The following is a 14,806-nucleotide window of genomic DNA, read 5'->3' as shown; positions in this document are numbered from 1 at the left end:
AAAATTTTTGTGAAAATTGCTCAACTTTAACCATTTATAAATTTATATGATGCTAGGAATGATATTATAAATTCTTACAAGTTAGATAACTTTTATAAATTTTGTTTATATCATCTGTGATATGTAAAAATATGTAGAAATGAAGCTTTTGTTAATAAAAATGAAATTATTGGATAAATTGAATAACATTCTCTTGGAAATTATATCAAAAAGCCTAATTAGCATGGGCGCAAAAGACCAGTGGTGGTTTTTGATATACATAATCTACAGTTTTTGTCTAGTATCCACTTTAAGGCACCTATGACCATCCTCAATACTGTTTAATGGGAGTTATTTTACATAAACTTAACTGAAATGGAGCCTCATGAATGCACTGTTGCGCAGATTAAATTTCCACTAGACAATAATATACTTTTTATTATAAAATCAAATTCATTATTAAAAATAAACCGTAATTAACACTGATACAGAACTATTTTTATTTGGAATATAAAAAATTAGTAACGTTTTTGAGGAATTTTTTGAAAATATAAAGGATAATTTCTAATTAAGTTTTTAAAAAGGTTTAAAATTACATCTAAAAACTGTTTTTTTCCTGAAATTCTGTACATAAAATACATTACCTTTTGTTTTTTTATTATAAATAAAACAATATTTAACACAGAAATAATGCATACAACAAAAATTTCAGCTTAACAAATCCTTTCGGATGGCAAATGAACCTTAACTCGACCTTTCGAAATGACCTTTTGGATCAATTCTTTAATCCTTCCTCATTTCCTCTAAGGTTAAAGGGTTCCATTCATTACTAAATCACACACATCACTAATTTTTCCCATTTGTGTGGATCAGAAAGATGAACTGACTTGTATGAAGGGATACAATTACATCAAAGCACAAAATAAAAACATATTTAACTTCAAAATTATCCCTTTTAGTCCCCCCTCGAAGGTTGAGTTTTAAAAAAAAATGAACACGTGATAGGAGGATTCAGCTGTACAAGTTAGCCAATAAGAGATTTGACTATTGAAATCCTCCCTGTGTTGGGTGGTTCTGTACTTGTTCTCATCCCCTCCTACTTTTTCGGGCGTCTTTCTTTATGCAAATTCGGTTATATTTTAAGGAAATATCCTTTATTTTTCTTTGTAAATTACGTCGTTAATAAGCAACCCTTTCTGATAAGTTGAACTTAATTTTGTTAATCCATCCCTCACTAATCCAAGTTAATCTTATAGGATAGTTGAAAAGGTAATCTCATTTACGACGGATCGACAGACGGTCGGACGGTACCTACCAAATGTATTAAGTGAATCGTTTATAATGGAATTTATATGGATTTAACGATTGAATTCGTTCGGAATTAATGCAATTTTCTCTAATTTCCATCACTTAGAACAATATTGTAACAGAGTGACTTGTAATAAATCAAGTTTCTTAACAATCTACGTCACAGAAGGGGGTTAATTGTTATAATTACGTTATTAAAATCTTTTCCAAATTTGGAACGTATCTGAGCGATTTTTGTTTTGGGAAATTTACCCTATAAGGCCTTATAGGTTTGTATTTGTGGGCCCTATTATAAGGCCTACAGACCTGAAATCACTTGTTACAAGGATGTAAAGAAACTACGCGTGTATATAAATTAACACTAGAAAAAACCCTTATATATGTTTCGTTTAACAAGTAAAGGAGCATAAAACACCTTTAAACATACACAAAACTTTTATTGATTCTATTGAAAATACACAGGAAAATATTTTTCAATTGTATTGCAAAATATTGTTTTATTATTATTATTATTAAAAAATACAAGATCAATAACTCTATGGAAGGAATTTTCGTAAGTAGTTACAGAAAACACCCGGAAGAGATGCGGATAAATACGTGAAAGAGGATGATGAGGACGATGGTGATGATCTTCATGCAGGATGATGAATCGGATAGGCGCAATAAGTAGATATGCAGTCGTTGTAAGGCATTTGAGGTGGATGATGATAAGTTTGATTCATTTTAAATTGAACGGATGATAATGGCACGTCCCTTCTGGAGCAATTTGGATGATTTTCTCTGATATTTTCGTTGGAATTTTTAATTTTTCTGCAAGAAAAAAGTATTGTTTTCTGTTTTGTAAAACGAAACCTTTCTATAGTTTATCTATGACTCATCATAATTGAATTTAAACAAAACCTTAAATGTCGAATCATCCTTCAAGTGTATCGTAACAATTAAATGCGTGTTTTGGTTCACTTCAGTTCAGTTTATGATACTTTGTAACTTTATATTGTTAATTGTTGTTACTAACACTTGACTAAACTAGGCAAATTCCATTTGTTCTGTCTGCCAATACTTTAAATTATTTATACACTACAAAATTTAGTATCTTGCGTTGAAAATTAAGCCCTACGCCAATTAATTTTATGCCCTTCAACAGTGTAAGATCGTTCGATTAATAAGATCTTTTAGGGAATAAAATTGGAATTTTAGGGTTGAATAACTGGCATATTGTAGGGTAAAAATGTAAGGATTTTCTTTATTAACAAGGGAAAATATTACTAGTAAGAAGAATGTAAGGATTTTGCTTTGTTTAAACGAAGTTAGTGTAGGGATTTCTCTTTTAATAAGGAGATTTTTAGGGTTTTGCTTTGTTAACGGGTAAAAAAGGTACGGCTCTCTGCGTTAGTAAGGACGGAAATCAGTGAAAAATGTGGGGATTTTTCTTTATAGGGAGAAAAAGATATGTTTGTGACGTGCCTTAATATGTAGGCGATACCTGTGTATATAAATGGAAGTAAACACTGAAGGTAATAGAAATGATGCGAGCGTTTTGTTTGAATGTCACTAACCTTTTTATACACGAGATTCCATTTCTTGTTTAACAAACTTTGAACCGATTACAGTTTATATTCGTTTTATGTTACAAGTATGAGAAAGATTTGTCAATTGCTCATTTTAAATAAGTATTTCACTACTTTACACCTCGAAAAAATCAATCATTTTGGAATATTAAAATGGAAGACCTTGGTTAGAAAGTGAAAGGGGCTGAGAATTTGGTAGAAAAATCTATAGAAAGACGAAAATTGTTTATATAAAAATGTTTTGAGTTGGAGGAAAGTGAAAAAAGGGAGCTTTTTATATACCTTTCTTGCTTTCAAACTCATTGTTTCGCTATTGAAAGAGGTTCCCCAGACCTTCTAAATTACTCTCATCCTGTCTGCTACGACCGCATTTATTCTAACAAAGACCCCCCTTCGATTTTCAACGTTTAACATACTTCTTACGCCATTGAATATAGACTGTTATCTAAGTATACAAGCGAGGTGCTCGTATACATAACCCCCCTTTCCACCTTTCTTTACCTTCCATTGTAACTTGTCTCCATTGGTCCGTACTTGGATACTTGACAGCATTTCTTTTAGTCAAAACTCTACCATTATCCTTCAAAGATCCTGTGGAAGAATCCATAATTTTGTGGTGTGGACCTCTTGTCATCTATTTACTTTAAAAAATCTATTATTTTCTATACAAAATTTGAAGAGTTCTAATTTATCCTGAGCATCTCGATGTCTTAAATTACCACAGATCGGGTTTCTGACTTTATATAGTGTTCTGTTAACTATCCTTCTCGTATAACGCCTTTGCTTAGTGTCGTGTATGTTAAAGGGACTAATTTTTGGTAAATTTAGGATATTTAGGACCCTTAAACTACCAAATTTAGCGTAGAAAGGATTTCTTTAGATAAAAACACGAAAATCCACTAATTTAGGGGCGATAAAGGTTCGTTTCTGGCTTATAAACTGTATCCTTAACATTTAAGACTAAATGACAACTAAAATACAGCCTTAAAGTGAGATAACAACCCCTGTAAATAGCCTGAAAAGTGTCTAACTCAAAAGTCTAGTTAAATAGGATGAGAATTGAAAAATGTGACTTACGAATTGATCTTAGTGGTGCGATCTCTCTGCCTTCTATTCTTGAACCAATTGCTGACCTGAGTTAGTGTTAATCCAGTTTTTTCTGACAAAACACTCTTCTCGTTAAGATTGGGATAATGATTTTGACGATAATATTCTTTCAGGATCTTCCTAGACTTCTCCTTAAAACAATAATTAATTTCGTCCCCGTCCCAAATAGTCCTAGGAAAAGGAAACTTCCTCCTTACACGGTACTTATCGACTGCTCCTAAGGATTTACCTTTTATGTACTCTGCCTCGTGATAATGAGCCTCGTGCCACCAATCCTGGAGCTTCTTGTGGTACCTAGGATCGAAGGTATTGTTTTCTAGGATAGAATACAATTCCTTGTAGTTTCCTAGATGGTAGGCTACTGCAGCCTGCGCTCTAAGGATCGACTGATTGCATGTCTTGTTGGATGATTCGTTCAAACGTTGGGAGCAAAGAAAGTTTTTCAGCTGTTGAATTTCTCCTGATTCAAGGAGTACGTCACACACGCAGGATATTTGTTCCAAGGAGTAGGTAGAATTCGTTGCATAAGACAAATATTCGGGCATTTCTTCAGAAGGCTGCGAAGAGACGAACGTTGCAAGAGATTCGGACGTCATGTGCAACACCAGGTGATCTCTCTATATGACGGTGCCATCTACCAATCGATGCGCTCCTACGGGGTGACGTCGCACTCCTCCCTTATTATTCGTCACACTCGTGATTGACGTGTGGTATATAGAAAAGAAGGCTTATTTTGGGGTAGTGATTGGCAAAATGTTGTTTGTTACTTCCTCCTCGATGGTGCCACTCGAAGGTATATTGTAGTGTTCTTGATATTGGAAACTGTATATAATTTTCGATTGTATGCCTCGTTGTGCACCCTTTAAACGTATTTTTTCCTCTAAAAGTGGGCACGATTACACGAAAATTTCCTAAATTTATGACTTTTGTCTCGTGGATACGAATATAGATGGGTGCTCTTCATACGGGGATAGAACACATTAAACAGGATAATATGTAAGGTTACACTTACATAAGATATTGGTCATGAAAAATACTTAATTTAAACACGAAATGTTTATAATGGTAGGAAAACACGTTCACTAATTAAAATATTGGGCACATAATATATGTATTTTCGCTTAATTTCCGAAGAAAATTCATTTTAAGCGACGACCGACGACGAGGTGTATTTTAAAAAATGGAGTTCATCTCTGTCACCGTTTAACACACAAAAGAAGAATTCCCGAGCGAATGATAGAATCGATTGATAAATTCTCCCCCTCGACCGACCAATGGGAATCGTTTAAACACCCTGGCACCCTCAGAAACCATTGTTTTAACAGGGTGCGAGAGATTTAATCTGGACCGTTACGTTCGTACGCCATCAACTTTAGTGTTAGACACCTCTGGAGTGGGTAATCTGTCTCGAACAAGAATAGATTTTCGGACTAAAGCCAAGGCGGTGAAAAGCACAACGTGGAGGACAATGGCGAGCTTTACAATCCCTGGTTCAATTTGTGTCCGTTCGCCACTTGACGCCCGGACTAGCACCTTTTTTCACACGTCCTCCTTTGTCCTCTTTCTTTTCTTTGGTCGCAAACAGTTCATTGTCGATAGGGATGTACTTTAGACTCCCCTGTCCGAAAGATTAAGTGGGAGGAGATGTCGTACCGGGGTTTGTGTTCCCCCATGGGTTCCACCCCGCAGGGGTGACCGAAAACGGATCTAGCACACGTTTTGAAGTTCCGCGCCACGTTGCTTTGATGTCATTTCCGCTCTGTCGATTGCTCTATTTCTTTGCTCGTCTTAGACGCTACCTGTACATACTCCACGCTTAACACGTCAACATTTTCGTAGATACTTTGTGTTAAACTCTTTGGCATCTGTACAGATTCTATAACTAAAATTGAAGTCGAATGCCTTCTCCGGGTTAAAGTCGTACTACGCGACGTAACCGTACTTGAGGAGGCATTCGACTCTTCTTTCAATGCCTGACACACCCTTTACGTATTCAAAATAACTATTAGAAAAGGTAGATTAGAATTAGCTTTGTCTTTCAGATTTCTATTTTTATTTAATTATACTTATGCTTTCTCATATTTTGATGTAGAAGAATAAAGTATTACGTCTATTCCGTTGTTTGTTTTACCCGATTTTGCGTTGTCTGTTTTAAACAACTTCAAATCTACATTTCGATTGTTACGTGTTGCCGACGTATCACTGTACGTCAAGAACGTCATAAGTACGTGAAGATTGCTCGTTTTCGAGACATATCCAATAATAACAGTAGTGTTAGTGTTAAGTTTTCATTTTTATTATTAAAAAACGGAAACACATTTCGAATTATATATTTAAAGTTTAATATAGTAAGTAAAATTACACGAAAGATCGGATCATTTTTAATATCTTCAGAATTCTGTGGAGAAATAAATTAAATTTAGAAGATTCTTAATCCTTCCATCAATTTGTAAGGTTTCGAGCACTTACTGGCGCAGGTTTTGAGGCACTCCTCTTTGGTTCTGTAGTTGTTGCCGTTGCCACCGCATCCTCCGTACACGAACTCTTTGCAGGTTTCACTTTCATCATCGTAATAGTAACGACGGAATAACGCATCGCATAAACCCGTTTCGGGTTCGGATGAGCAATCTACTGCAGCAGAAGAAACTATGGCAAACAGATATCCAATCAGACTCGCGCCCATGGTCTTAATTTTCCAAAAATCTCAATTCGTCATACCTTGGCAGGTGTCTCGGCATTCGTCTAAAGTTTCGAAATTGTTCTCGTTTCCTTGGCACCCACCGTAGATGAAAGATTCGCATCGACCAGATTTCTGATTGTAGTAGAATCTAGGAAAAGCTGCTCTGCAAGGACCAACTACTTTCTCCTGAAAACAGACTCTCCTGGGTTGACTCCCTTGGGTTTCTGTAGGAACACAGCGGTCTTTAGTATGGAATTGTAATAAACGATGCGGATAAAGGACTCTTACTGCAGGCGATATGAAAACTACTGGTTTCTGTTAATAACAACAACAGTTAAGCAGTTTTACCTCCGCATTGTTTCTCGCATTCCTCAAAAAAGAGGAAGTTGTTATCGTTTCCTCCGCATCCACCATAAATGAATTTCCTGCATCTTCCTTCAGTCTTATCGTAGTAGAAACGAGGCATGAAAGCCAGGCATTTACCAGGTTCGACTGGTTGCTCGCAAACGGGAACATCAGCAAACTCGACTTCTATAAGTAAAGAATATTCAAGAAGTGAAAGAATCTTTCGATGATTGAGTCTTAAATTTCGAATTTACCTGGTTGGACGCATTTGTCTTCGCATGCCTCTCGACTCTCGAAGTTGTTAGCGTTGCCACCGCATCCACCATAGATGAATTTCTCACATTTACGCGTTTTGGCATTGTAATAATAACGTGGCATGTAAGCCAAGCACATTCCTCGTTCCGGCTTCAGGTGGCAATAAGCAACGGAATCCACAGAATATTCTGTTTCTTAATTTAAAACACCAAAAGTGTGACTGGGTCGGGACCACTCGAAGAATAAACGTGGTTCTTACCTCTGCAATCCGCTAAACATTCCTCTTCGGTTTCGTAGTTGTTATCGTTTCCTCCGCATCCTCCGTAGACGAATTTCTTGCAGGTGTCGTCTTCGGGATCGTAGTAGAAACGAGGAAAGTAGGCGCGACACAAACCCGTTTCGGGTTCTAGTCGACAGGATGGTTTGGCTGCAATGGAAAACGTTATACATTGAATGCGAGAAGACAAATATACGAAGGAAAATGCAAAAAGTCGTAATTACAAGCGTATGCAAGAGCGACGGTACACAGGATTAGCAACACCTTCATGTTTGATACTTGAAGTAATGTGAGATAACGAATACGGAATCCACTTTTATAGGAAGGAATTGAATTAATCTTCTTAGATACGAATTTCGGCTATCGTTTTATAGATTAACGTGTAAATTGTGTCTGACCAAACATCTGGTAGATGCAAAGTTTACTTTTCATGGCATATTTTATATACACACCGTTTTATGTAACTTGGCCGGGCAATTCGCAATTCTAGATTGCGGCTACGAAAGTATATGTATATGTATATATATATATATATATATAACCATTCAACATTGGTAATAGGTGCTAATCCCTTGAACAACTACTCTTCGATGTGGTAGTTGGTAGCGGGTTGGCATCAACTACCACTGTTGAATGTCTTTATACACTTTGCCACTGGTGGGAAAGATCAAAGAGAAACTTTTCGTAACCTTTGACCCGGAAACTTTACGTTTCTAATAAATGCGGGAGCATTTTTCTTGAATGGTAAGACGTTACGTAACGTAGAACGATTGGAAAATTGTCCGTATCCGAGTCGATTGTTTATTTATTCTCTTAATTAATGATAAGACGGATTATAATCTTCATTTTGCAACATATTACAAAACATATTATAGAAATTATCTATAAATTTTATACGAAATTCCGTAATACTTCCAGAGTTATCTCGATGATAACCTAATAAATGTTGGAAAAAGTGTTAAATTCTCTAAAAATAATATAACAATTGGAACAAAAATTAGAACATTTCTAGGATTTCATAACGGAAGAATTAATATAACAATTGGGCTACAATTTTCAAATTATAGACCTATATATTCCCACTGTTGTCTGTCCGTCCTTCCTTAGTCTCGAGGATGGATTTAGATGAGGTCAAACCAGATATGAAAAACTTATAGAACTTCCGATCTGGGCCGGAAATCACGTGGTTTTTAAAATTAAAATATGATTGGCCCAGAAAAAGCCCAGAATTGTGACGACTTGACTATAAAGATAATTGTTAAAATGCAAAATTCTCTTGTTTGTGGCATAAATTCATTTAAAGGGGAATATTTTATAAGAATCAATGTAAGAGATATAGGGCCTCGAGGTACTATATTTTTTCCGATCTTTGTTGGATGTTATGTAGACCATAAATTGAGTATTTATGTAGGATATACATAGGAAACATTTATATTTATACTGGACCCAATTAATAATCAAAGTTATGAATTAAAAAAGTGCAATTAAAACCAACAATTTGTTAATTTTGTTTTAATTGTACGAGGTCTTAAAAGTAAGTGTACTAATTTTTTTATTTCAAAATACACAAGAGTTACATCAAACTACAACGATCTCTTTGATAGTACGATTCTTGGGGGTCACACGGTGGATCCAAAGTTTTTCCACTGGTCGTAGCAGTACCGGTCGTTTTCCGTAAGAGTGTTTAGTTCGTCGGTTGCAACTTTTCTCGATGGTTCTCACTGTCGCGAAAAGATGACCCTATTCAACTTGGATTTTATCTTAGGGAATAAGTAGAAGTCACACGGAGCTAGTAGGGAGGTTGTGGAGGTGTGGGGATTTTTTCTTGGCCAACAACTCTCAAATTGATAGCGCATTATCGTGGTGCAGCACCCAATCTTTCGCAATATCTCTGCGGATTTGCTTGACCCTTTTCGAAGCCATCTTCTTAGAAAGCCTGAGTAACTGTCTGTCTTGAAGATAAAAATTCTTTGCGCACAATTCCACGGCTATCGAAAAAAAAAAAACGATAAGCATCGTCTTTACCCTGGATCTTTGTGCCATCTAAACACCGTGTTTCTCGATAAGGTGGCATCTCCATAAGCTTCGGTTAAACCTGTAAATGTCTTTGGTTGCAGATTTCTTTTGTTTTACACAAAACTTTGATAGCGTAACATTGTTCGAGACTTTTTTTCTGTTTCAAACGTAACGATATGTTAAAACACTATATCTTACACAAACAGAGATTGTGAACGTATGACTTAACCGATCAACTTGAAACGGGTCTAGACACGCTGCTAAGATATCTAGCAACGTGAAAATACCAATTAATGATGTGTTAAGCTGCACATTCATTAAATAAAAAATCTGTACACTTACTTTTGGGACAGACCTTGTAAATACTTCTCACTCTTCCTTATCTGACACCAAAAGAAAAAAAACTCTGTACCGAAGGGCGAGAAGTCACGTTATTTGCTATTTTAAAGTCTATGCATTCTCGATAATCCGGCACTGTGTCTAATCTGGCAATGAGACCGGATTAGCGAGAGCCCGGTGTATTTATCAATCGTTTTACTTTCTTCGAATTTTACATTTTTTATTTAAATATTATATAAAAATAAGAATTATCATCTTTATAATTACAATTTTAAATGTTTGTAAGTGATTTAACATGTTTTACGTCATTGCAAATGAGAAAGAAGCGGTAGAATTTCGCATTTACGAGTGGTAACACCCGTTTACACTACTGATATACAACTATATTTTCTATTATATGTTAGAGATATTGTATTTATTTATTGTCGCCCATTATTGTGTTATATTTTGTGGTCGAAGCTGCTTATTTCAAGCACGTAGACTCAAATAATGACGTAGTTTTCAGAAAATAGGTGTGAAATTTACAAAGATTTTCATGTTACTATTGGTTGATCAATAACCGAAAATATTTTTAAATTTTAAAAGCGTTAATAACCGTTTTCAATCGTTGATTGGTTAGAAATATCACGTGATTATTTTTGAAAATTCAAAAATAAAGTAATTTTCCTACAATTCTCTTTAATGTTTTTTCGAAAATGGAAGTATTTCAACAGCCTAACTTTAATGTAGATAATAAACAATAATGACAAATAAATTAATATTTAAAATGAAAATTTATTCTTTTCTTTAATCATTTCTCGCGTAGTCTTCAGTATTGACTAGATAGAAGATTCTCAGAATTCTGAAACAAGATAATCTCGTTATTATCACACGATTTAAATGTCTCGTTGATTCGTAAGGCAAATATACTTACAGGCACAGGTTTGGAGACATTCCTTTTCGGTTTTGTAGTTGTTTCCATTCCCTTGGCAACCACCGTAGACGAACTCTTTGCAAGTTTGGGTGTTTTGGTCGTAGTAATAACGACGGAAGTAAGCGAGACATGGACCCGTCACGGGTTCAGATGAGCAATCTACTTCAGCCGAGGACACTATGGCAAACAAACATATTAATCGGTATTGCGCGAATGCCCAGAAAGCTGTAAAAACTTTTAAAATATACCTTCGCAGGTGTCTTGACATTCGTCTAAAGTTTCGAAATTGTTCTCGTTTCCTTGGCACCCACCGTAGATGAAAGATTCGCATCGACCAGATTTCTGATTGTAGTAGAATCTAGGAAAAGCTGCTCTGCAAGGACCAACTACTTTCTCCTGAAAACAGACTCTCCTGGGTTGACTCCCTTGGGTTTCTGTAGGAATACGGCGGCCCTTAGTATGGAATTTTAATAAACGAAGCGGATAAAGGACACTTACTGCAGGTGGTTTCGCAGTCTTCTACCGTTTGGAAGTTGTTGTCGTTGCCTTTGCATCCACCGTAGACGAATTTTTTGCATTCTCCTTTCTCTTCGTCGTAATAATAACGTGGGAAGTATCCGCGGCAGGGCCCGGTTTCGGGTTTCTGTTGGCACGTGGATTCGTAGTATTGGGCTGTAAGGAAAGTCAGTATCTTGAGTTAAAACTATCGGTTCAGTTCAGTTATGAATAAGAAAATGAGAATTTTTACCTCCGCATTGTTGTTCGCATTCCTCTAGAGTACGGAAATTGTTGTCGTTGCCTCCGCATCCTCCATAAATGAACTTCTTGCATTTTCCTTCAGTCTTATCGTAGTAGAAACGAGGCATGTAAGCGAGGCACATACCAGGTTCTGCTGGCTGTTCACAAACAGGAACCTCAGCAAACTCGACTTCTGTAATCAAAAATAACGGTTAAGAAGAAAAAGAACTTTCGTGCATTTATGTGAAACAATAGAATTTACCTGGCTGGATGCATTTGTCTTCGCATGCCTCTCGACTCTCGAAGTTATTGGCGTTGCCACCGCATCCTCCATAGATGAATTTCTCACATTTACGCGTTTTGGCATTGTAATAATAACGCGGCATGTAAGCCAAGCACATTCCTCGTTCCGGCTTCAGGTGGCAATAAGCAACGGAATCCACAGAATATTCGGTTTCTTAATTTAAAATACCAAAAGTGTGACTGGGTCGGGACCACTCGAAGAATAAACGTGGTTCTTACCTCTGCAATCCGCTAAACATTCCTCTTCGGTTTCGTAGTTGTTATCGTTTCCTCCGCATCCTCCGTAGACGAATTTCTTGCAGGTGTCATCTTCGGGATCGTAGTAGAAACGAGGAAAGCGGGCGCGACACAAACCCGTTTCGGGTTCTAGTCGACAGGATGGTTTGGCTGCAATGGAAAACGTTATACATTGAACGCGAGAAGACAAATATACGAAGGAAAATGCTAAAAATCGTAATTACAAGCGTATGCGAGAGCGACGGTACACAGAATTAGCAACACCTTCATGTTTGATCTACTCGAGAAGTAAGTGAAAGAGTGGATCGTCGAGTCGGCTTTTATACACAATACCTTATTAAAGATATGATTTCTGTTATCGTTTTTTAGATAAACGTGGAAAGGATGTTTAAGAAAACATCTGTTGGAAAAAAAGTTACTTTTTTATGTGTATCTTTATTATTATTTTTTAATGTAATTTTTACATAATTGTTTATAAGTAATTTTCTTTGTAATTCAGCTTGTTGATAGATTTTAATGAATCATGCTAGCATTTCGTATTAATAAAACAATAATAAATTAACGAAATTTGGCCGGGAGAAACATTCTAAATATTGAAATTTAATGGAACAGTTGCGTAATTAAAATGTGAAGAAGGAAGTTGTGTTTAATTAAGGATTTTCGTGAATGAATGAAGTTAGTACACGAATTTACATTAACATATGGCAATTAACAATATTTCTAACGCTAATTCTAATAATGGAAATTGTAATTTACATTAATGATTTTTATGAATTGGTGCTAAAAGCATTTTTATTACTCGTTAACCATTGAAAAATATCTTATTAAAATATAAATTTTTAAAAATTATTTTTTATATAATAAAAAAACATGCGCTTATAAAGATAATACTTATCATCACCTGTTCTTTCACATTAAATAATTAGGAATTAAGGTTATTTAATAATGTCTTGTAAACGATATAACTAACAAACTGATAATTTCTCTATATGAATTTAGTGTTTATAAAAGATTCTGATGTCTGTTTGTTTGTCCGGAACTCTTCTAATAATTCGTATTATCTACGGAATTCATAAAATGCAATACGTAGTAGCATTACCCGCTTGCATTCCTGTAACCATGGCACAACTTGGATTCATTTTCAAGGCTTAATTCGTTACAGTTAATGATTATTTTAATTTAGAATGTCCGTTGAATGCAAGATATGCGATTGATAAGTTGTCAATATAATTTATCAAGGATATTCTTTAATATTATGAATTACACAATGCGTGTAGTCTGCTACACTCATTGTGTAATTCATAATGTTTTGGAACAATTATTTTGGTGTACGGGAAATTTTCGCAGAGTATAAGTGTACTGTACTTTTCTTACGATCGAATGGCCGAGCAGTTATGGTGATAGCCTGCCGCTCTGGGGATCCGGTATCGAAAAATTTCAGTAATTTTTTGAATAGGTCGAGTCCCGTTCCCCACCATCCGGAAATCCCATTGTAGGCCCGGTAAATGGGCTTGCTAAAAAGGCCCACTTTATGCCCGCAGGACGGAAAGAATTTTTAAAAAGTAGAGATTTTAGGTAAACATTGTTCCACTTTTCTCACAGAATAACGTGACTAGGTTATTATATGTGGCTGGCATCACTTTTACTTTACTTCCGCTGCAAAGATGTGGATAAGATTTGTACAATTTTGAACTTTTCTTTCTCATACCATTCTTAATTAAGAGATAAACAACTGGCCTCCATCATACAATAATAGTGAAGATCATTATTAATAATAATTACTATAACATTGATAAATAATCGAGTGTGGCGCTAAACTGAAATATCTCGTACAATAACAAATGTATAAAGTAATGGGATCTACACGTGACATTTGCGGTGTAAAATTCTTACACTAATAGAACCCTCTATAACCAGAGTATGGTCAACTGGCGGGGTCAAAATATGATTGGCTACTGCCGGTCACGTGTTTTATGGACGCCATTATGAGGCCAGCTTCCGATCCGTATAGGACAAGCGAGTGTCGATCAGCTATTTAATACGATAAATAACATAATTGAAAACTTTATATACCAGGTAATTTCGATCTAAAGTAGATTGTAAACATCGAGTTAGTTCTTACTTCGCTATACTGAGGTTAGAAATCATTATTTTAGTCTTTAGATCTGCCGATACATCTAAAGCTACCGCATAAAAATAAATCATGCCGGGTTGTTCGGCCGTTAATTGCTCGAATACAGCTCCTAAATTCAAACTGCATCGATTTCCTAGTGGTGAAGCTAGAAAAAAAAATATGGGCGATGTAAGTAAACAGGCTGGATGAAAATGAGAAATTATGGATTCCTGGAAAACACGCAGTACTTTGTGAGGTAAGAATCAGAATTTTTATGAGAAAGGACTTCTCTTTGCCTATTTATTTAATTGTACATTGCACATTAATAAACTAAGGCTAAAGTGTATTAAGTCTGTTAATACATTTTAGCCTTTATAAATATATTGACTTAGTGAAATGTGAATATTTACAACTAGCTGTTACCCGCGACTTCGTCAGCGGAGGTTTTGCAAGCGAACCCCATTTACATCCAATATTTCAATAACCATAGTAATTGTTATATAACACCTACCGCTGAAGAGAATTGCCGAAAATCAAACGAACTATTTTCAATTTGATCAATTTTCTGAAACGTTTACAATCGTTCTATAATCGAACCAATACGCAATAACAAATTCGAATTTAAAAC

At 35.6% G+C, this 14,806-nt stretch overlaps 2 protein-coding genes across 2 annotated transcripts in view; both read right to left on the bottom strand.

Moving 5' to 3' along the window:
• Positions 1 to 1,513: 1,513 nt before the first annotated feature.
• LOC111627336 (homeobox protein SIX6-like) lies at positions 1,514 to 4,575 on the bottom strand. The gene is made up of 2 exons (XM_023370897.1): positions 3,933 to 4,575; positions 1,514 to 2,097 (listed from the first exon to the last, which is right to left on the bottom strand). The coding sequence occupies exons 1-2, from the start codon at positions 4,556 to 4,558 to the stop codon at positions 1,920 to 1,922; spliced, it is 804 nt and encodes a 267-aa protein (XP_023226665.1). The 5' UTR covers positions 4,559 to 4,575; the 3' UTR covers positions 1,514 to 1,919.
• A 1,705-nt stretch (positions 4,576 to 6,280) lies between these two features.
• The window catches only part of LOC111626905 (papilin-like), a 12,500-nt gene continuing 3,974 nt past the window's right edge, over positions 6,281 to 14,806 (bottom strand). Inside the window, exons 4-19 of the mRNA XM_023370433.1 lie at positions 14,188 to 14,344; positions 12,290 to 12,483; positions 12,048 to 12,215; positions 11,788 to 11,982; positions 11,536 to 11,718; positions 11,286 to 11,459; positions 11,036 to 11,221; positions 10,788 to 10,964; positions 9,392 to 9,507; positions 7,744 to 7,879; positions 7,502 to 7,669; positions 7,242 to 7,436; positions 6,991 to 7,173; positions 6,681 to 6,866; positions 6,432 to 6,608; positions 6,281 to 6,360 (exon numbers count right to left, since the gene is read on the bottom strand). Coding sequence (XP_023226201.1) covers positions 6,353 to 6,360; positions 6,432 to 6,608; positions 6,681 to 6,866; positions 6,991 to 7,173; positions 7,242 to 7,436; positions 7,502 to 7,669; positions 7,744 to 7,879; positions 9,392 to 9,507; positions 10,788 to 10,964; positions 11,036 to 11,221; positions 11,286 to 11,459; positions 11,536 to 11,718; positions 11,788 to 11,982; positions 12,048 to 12,215; positions 12,290 to 12,483; positions 14,188 to 14,344 — 2,603 coding nt within the window. The 3' untranslated portion in view covers positions 6,281 to 6,352. The remainder of the gene's footprint in view (positions 6,361 to 6,431; positions 6,609 to 6,680; positions 6,867 to 6,990; positions 7,174 to 7,241; positions 7,437 to 7,501; positions 7,670 to 7,743; positions 7,880 to 9,391; positions 9,508 to 10,787; positions 10,965 to 11,035; positions 11,222 to 11,285; positions 11,460 to 11,535; positions 11,719 to 11,787; positions 11,983 to 12,047; positions 12,216 to 12,289; positions 12,484 to 14,187; positions 14,345 to 14,806) is intronic.

This window comes from Centruroides sculpturatus, unplaced genomic scaffold, assembly GCF_000671375.1.
Source record: "Centruroides sculpturatus isolate CEXI.00-Female unplaced genomic scaffold, Cexi_2.0 scaffold33, whole genome shotgun sequence".
Taxonomy (NCBI): domain Eukaryota; kingdom Metazoa; phylum Arthropoda; class Arachnida; order Scorpiones; family Buthidae; genus Centruroides; species Centruroides sculpturatus.
This window is presented reverse-complemented; position numbering and strand designations above follow the sequence as displayed.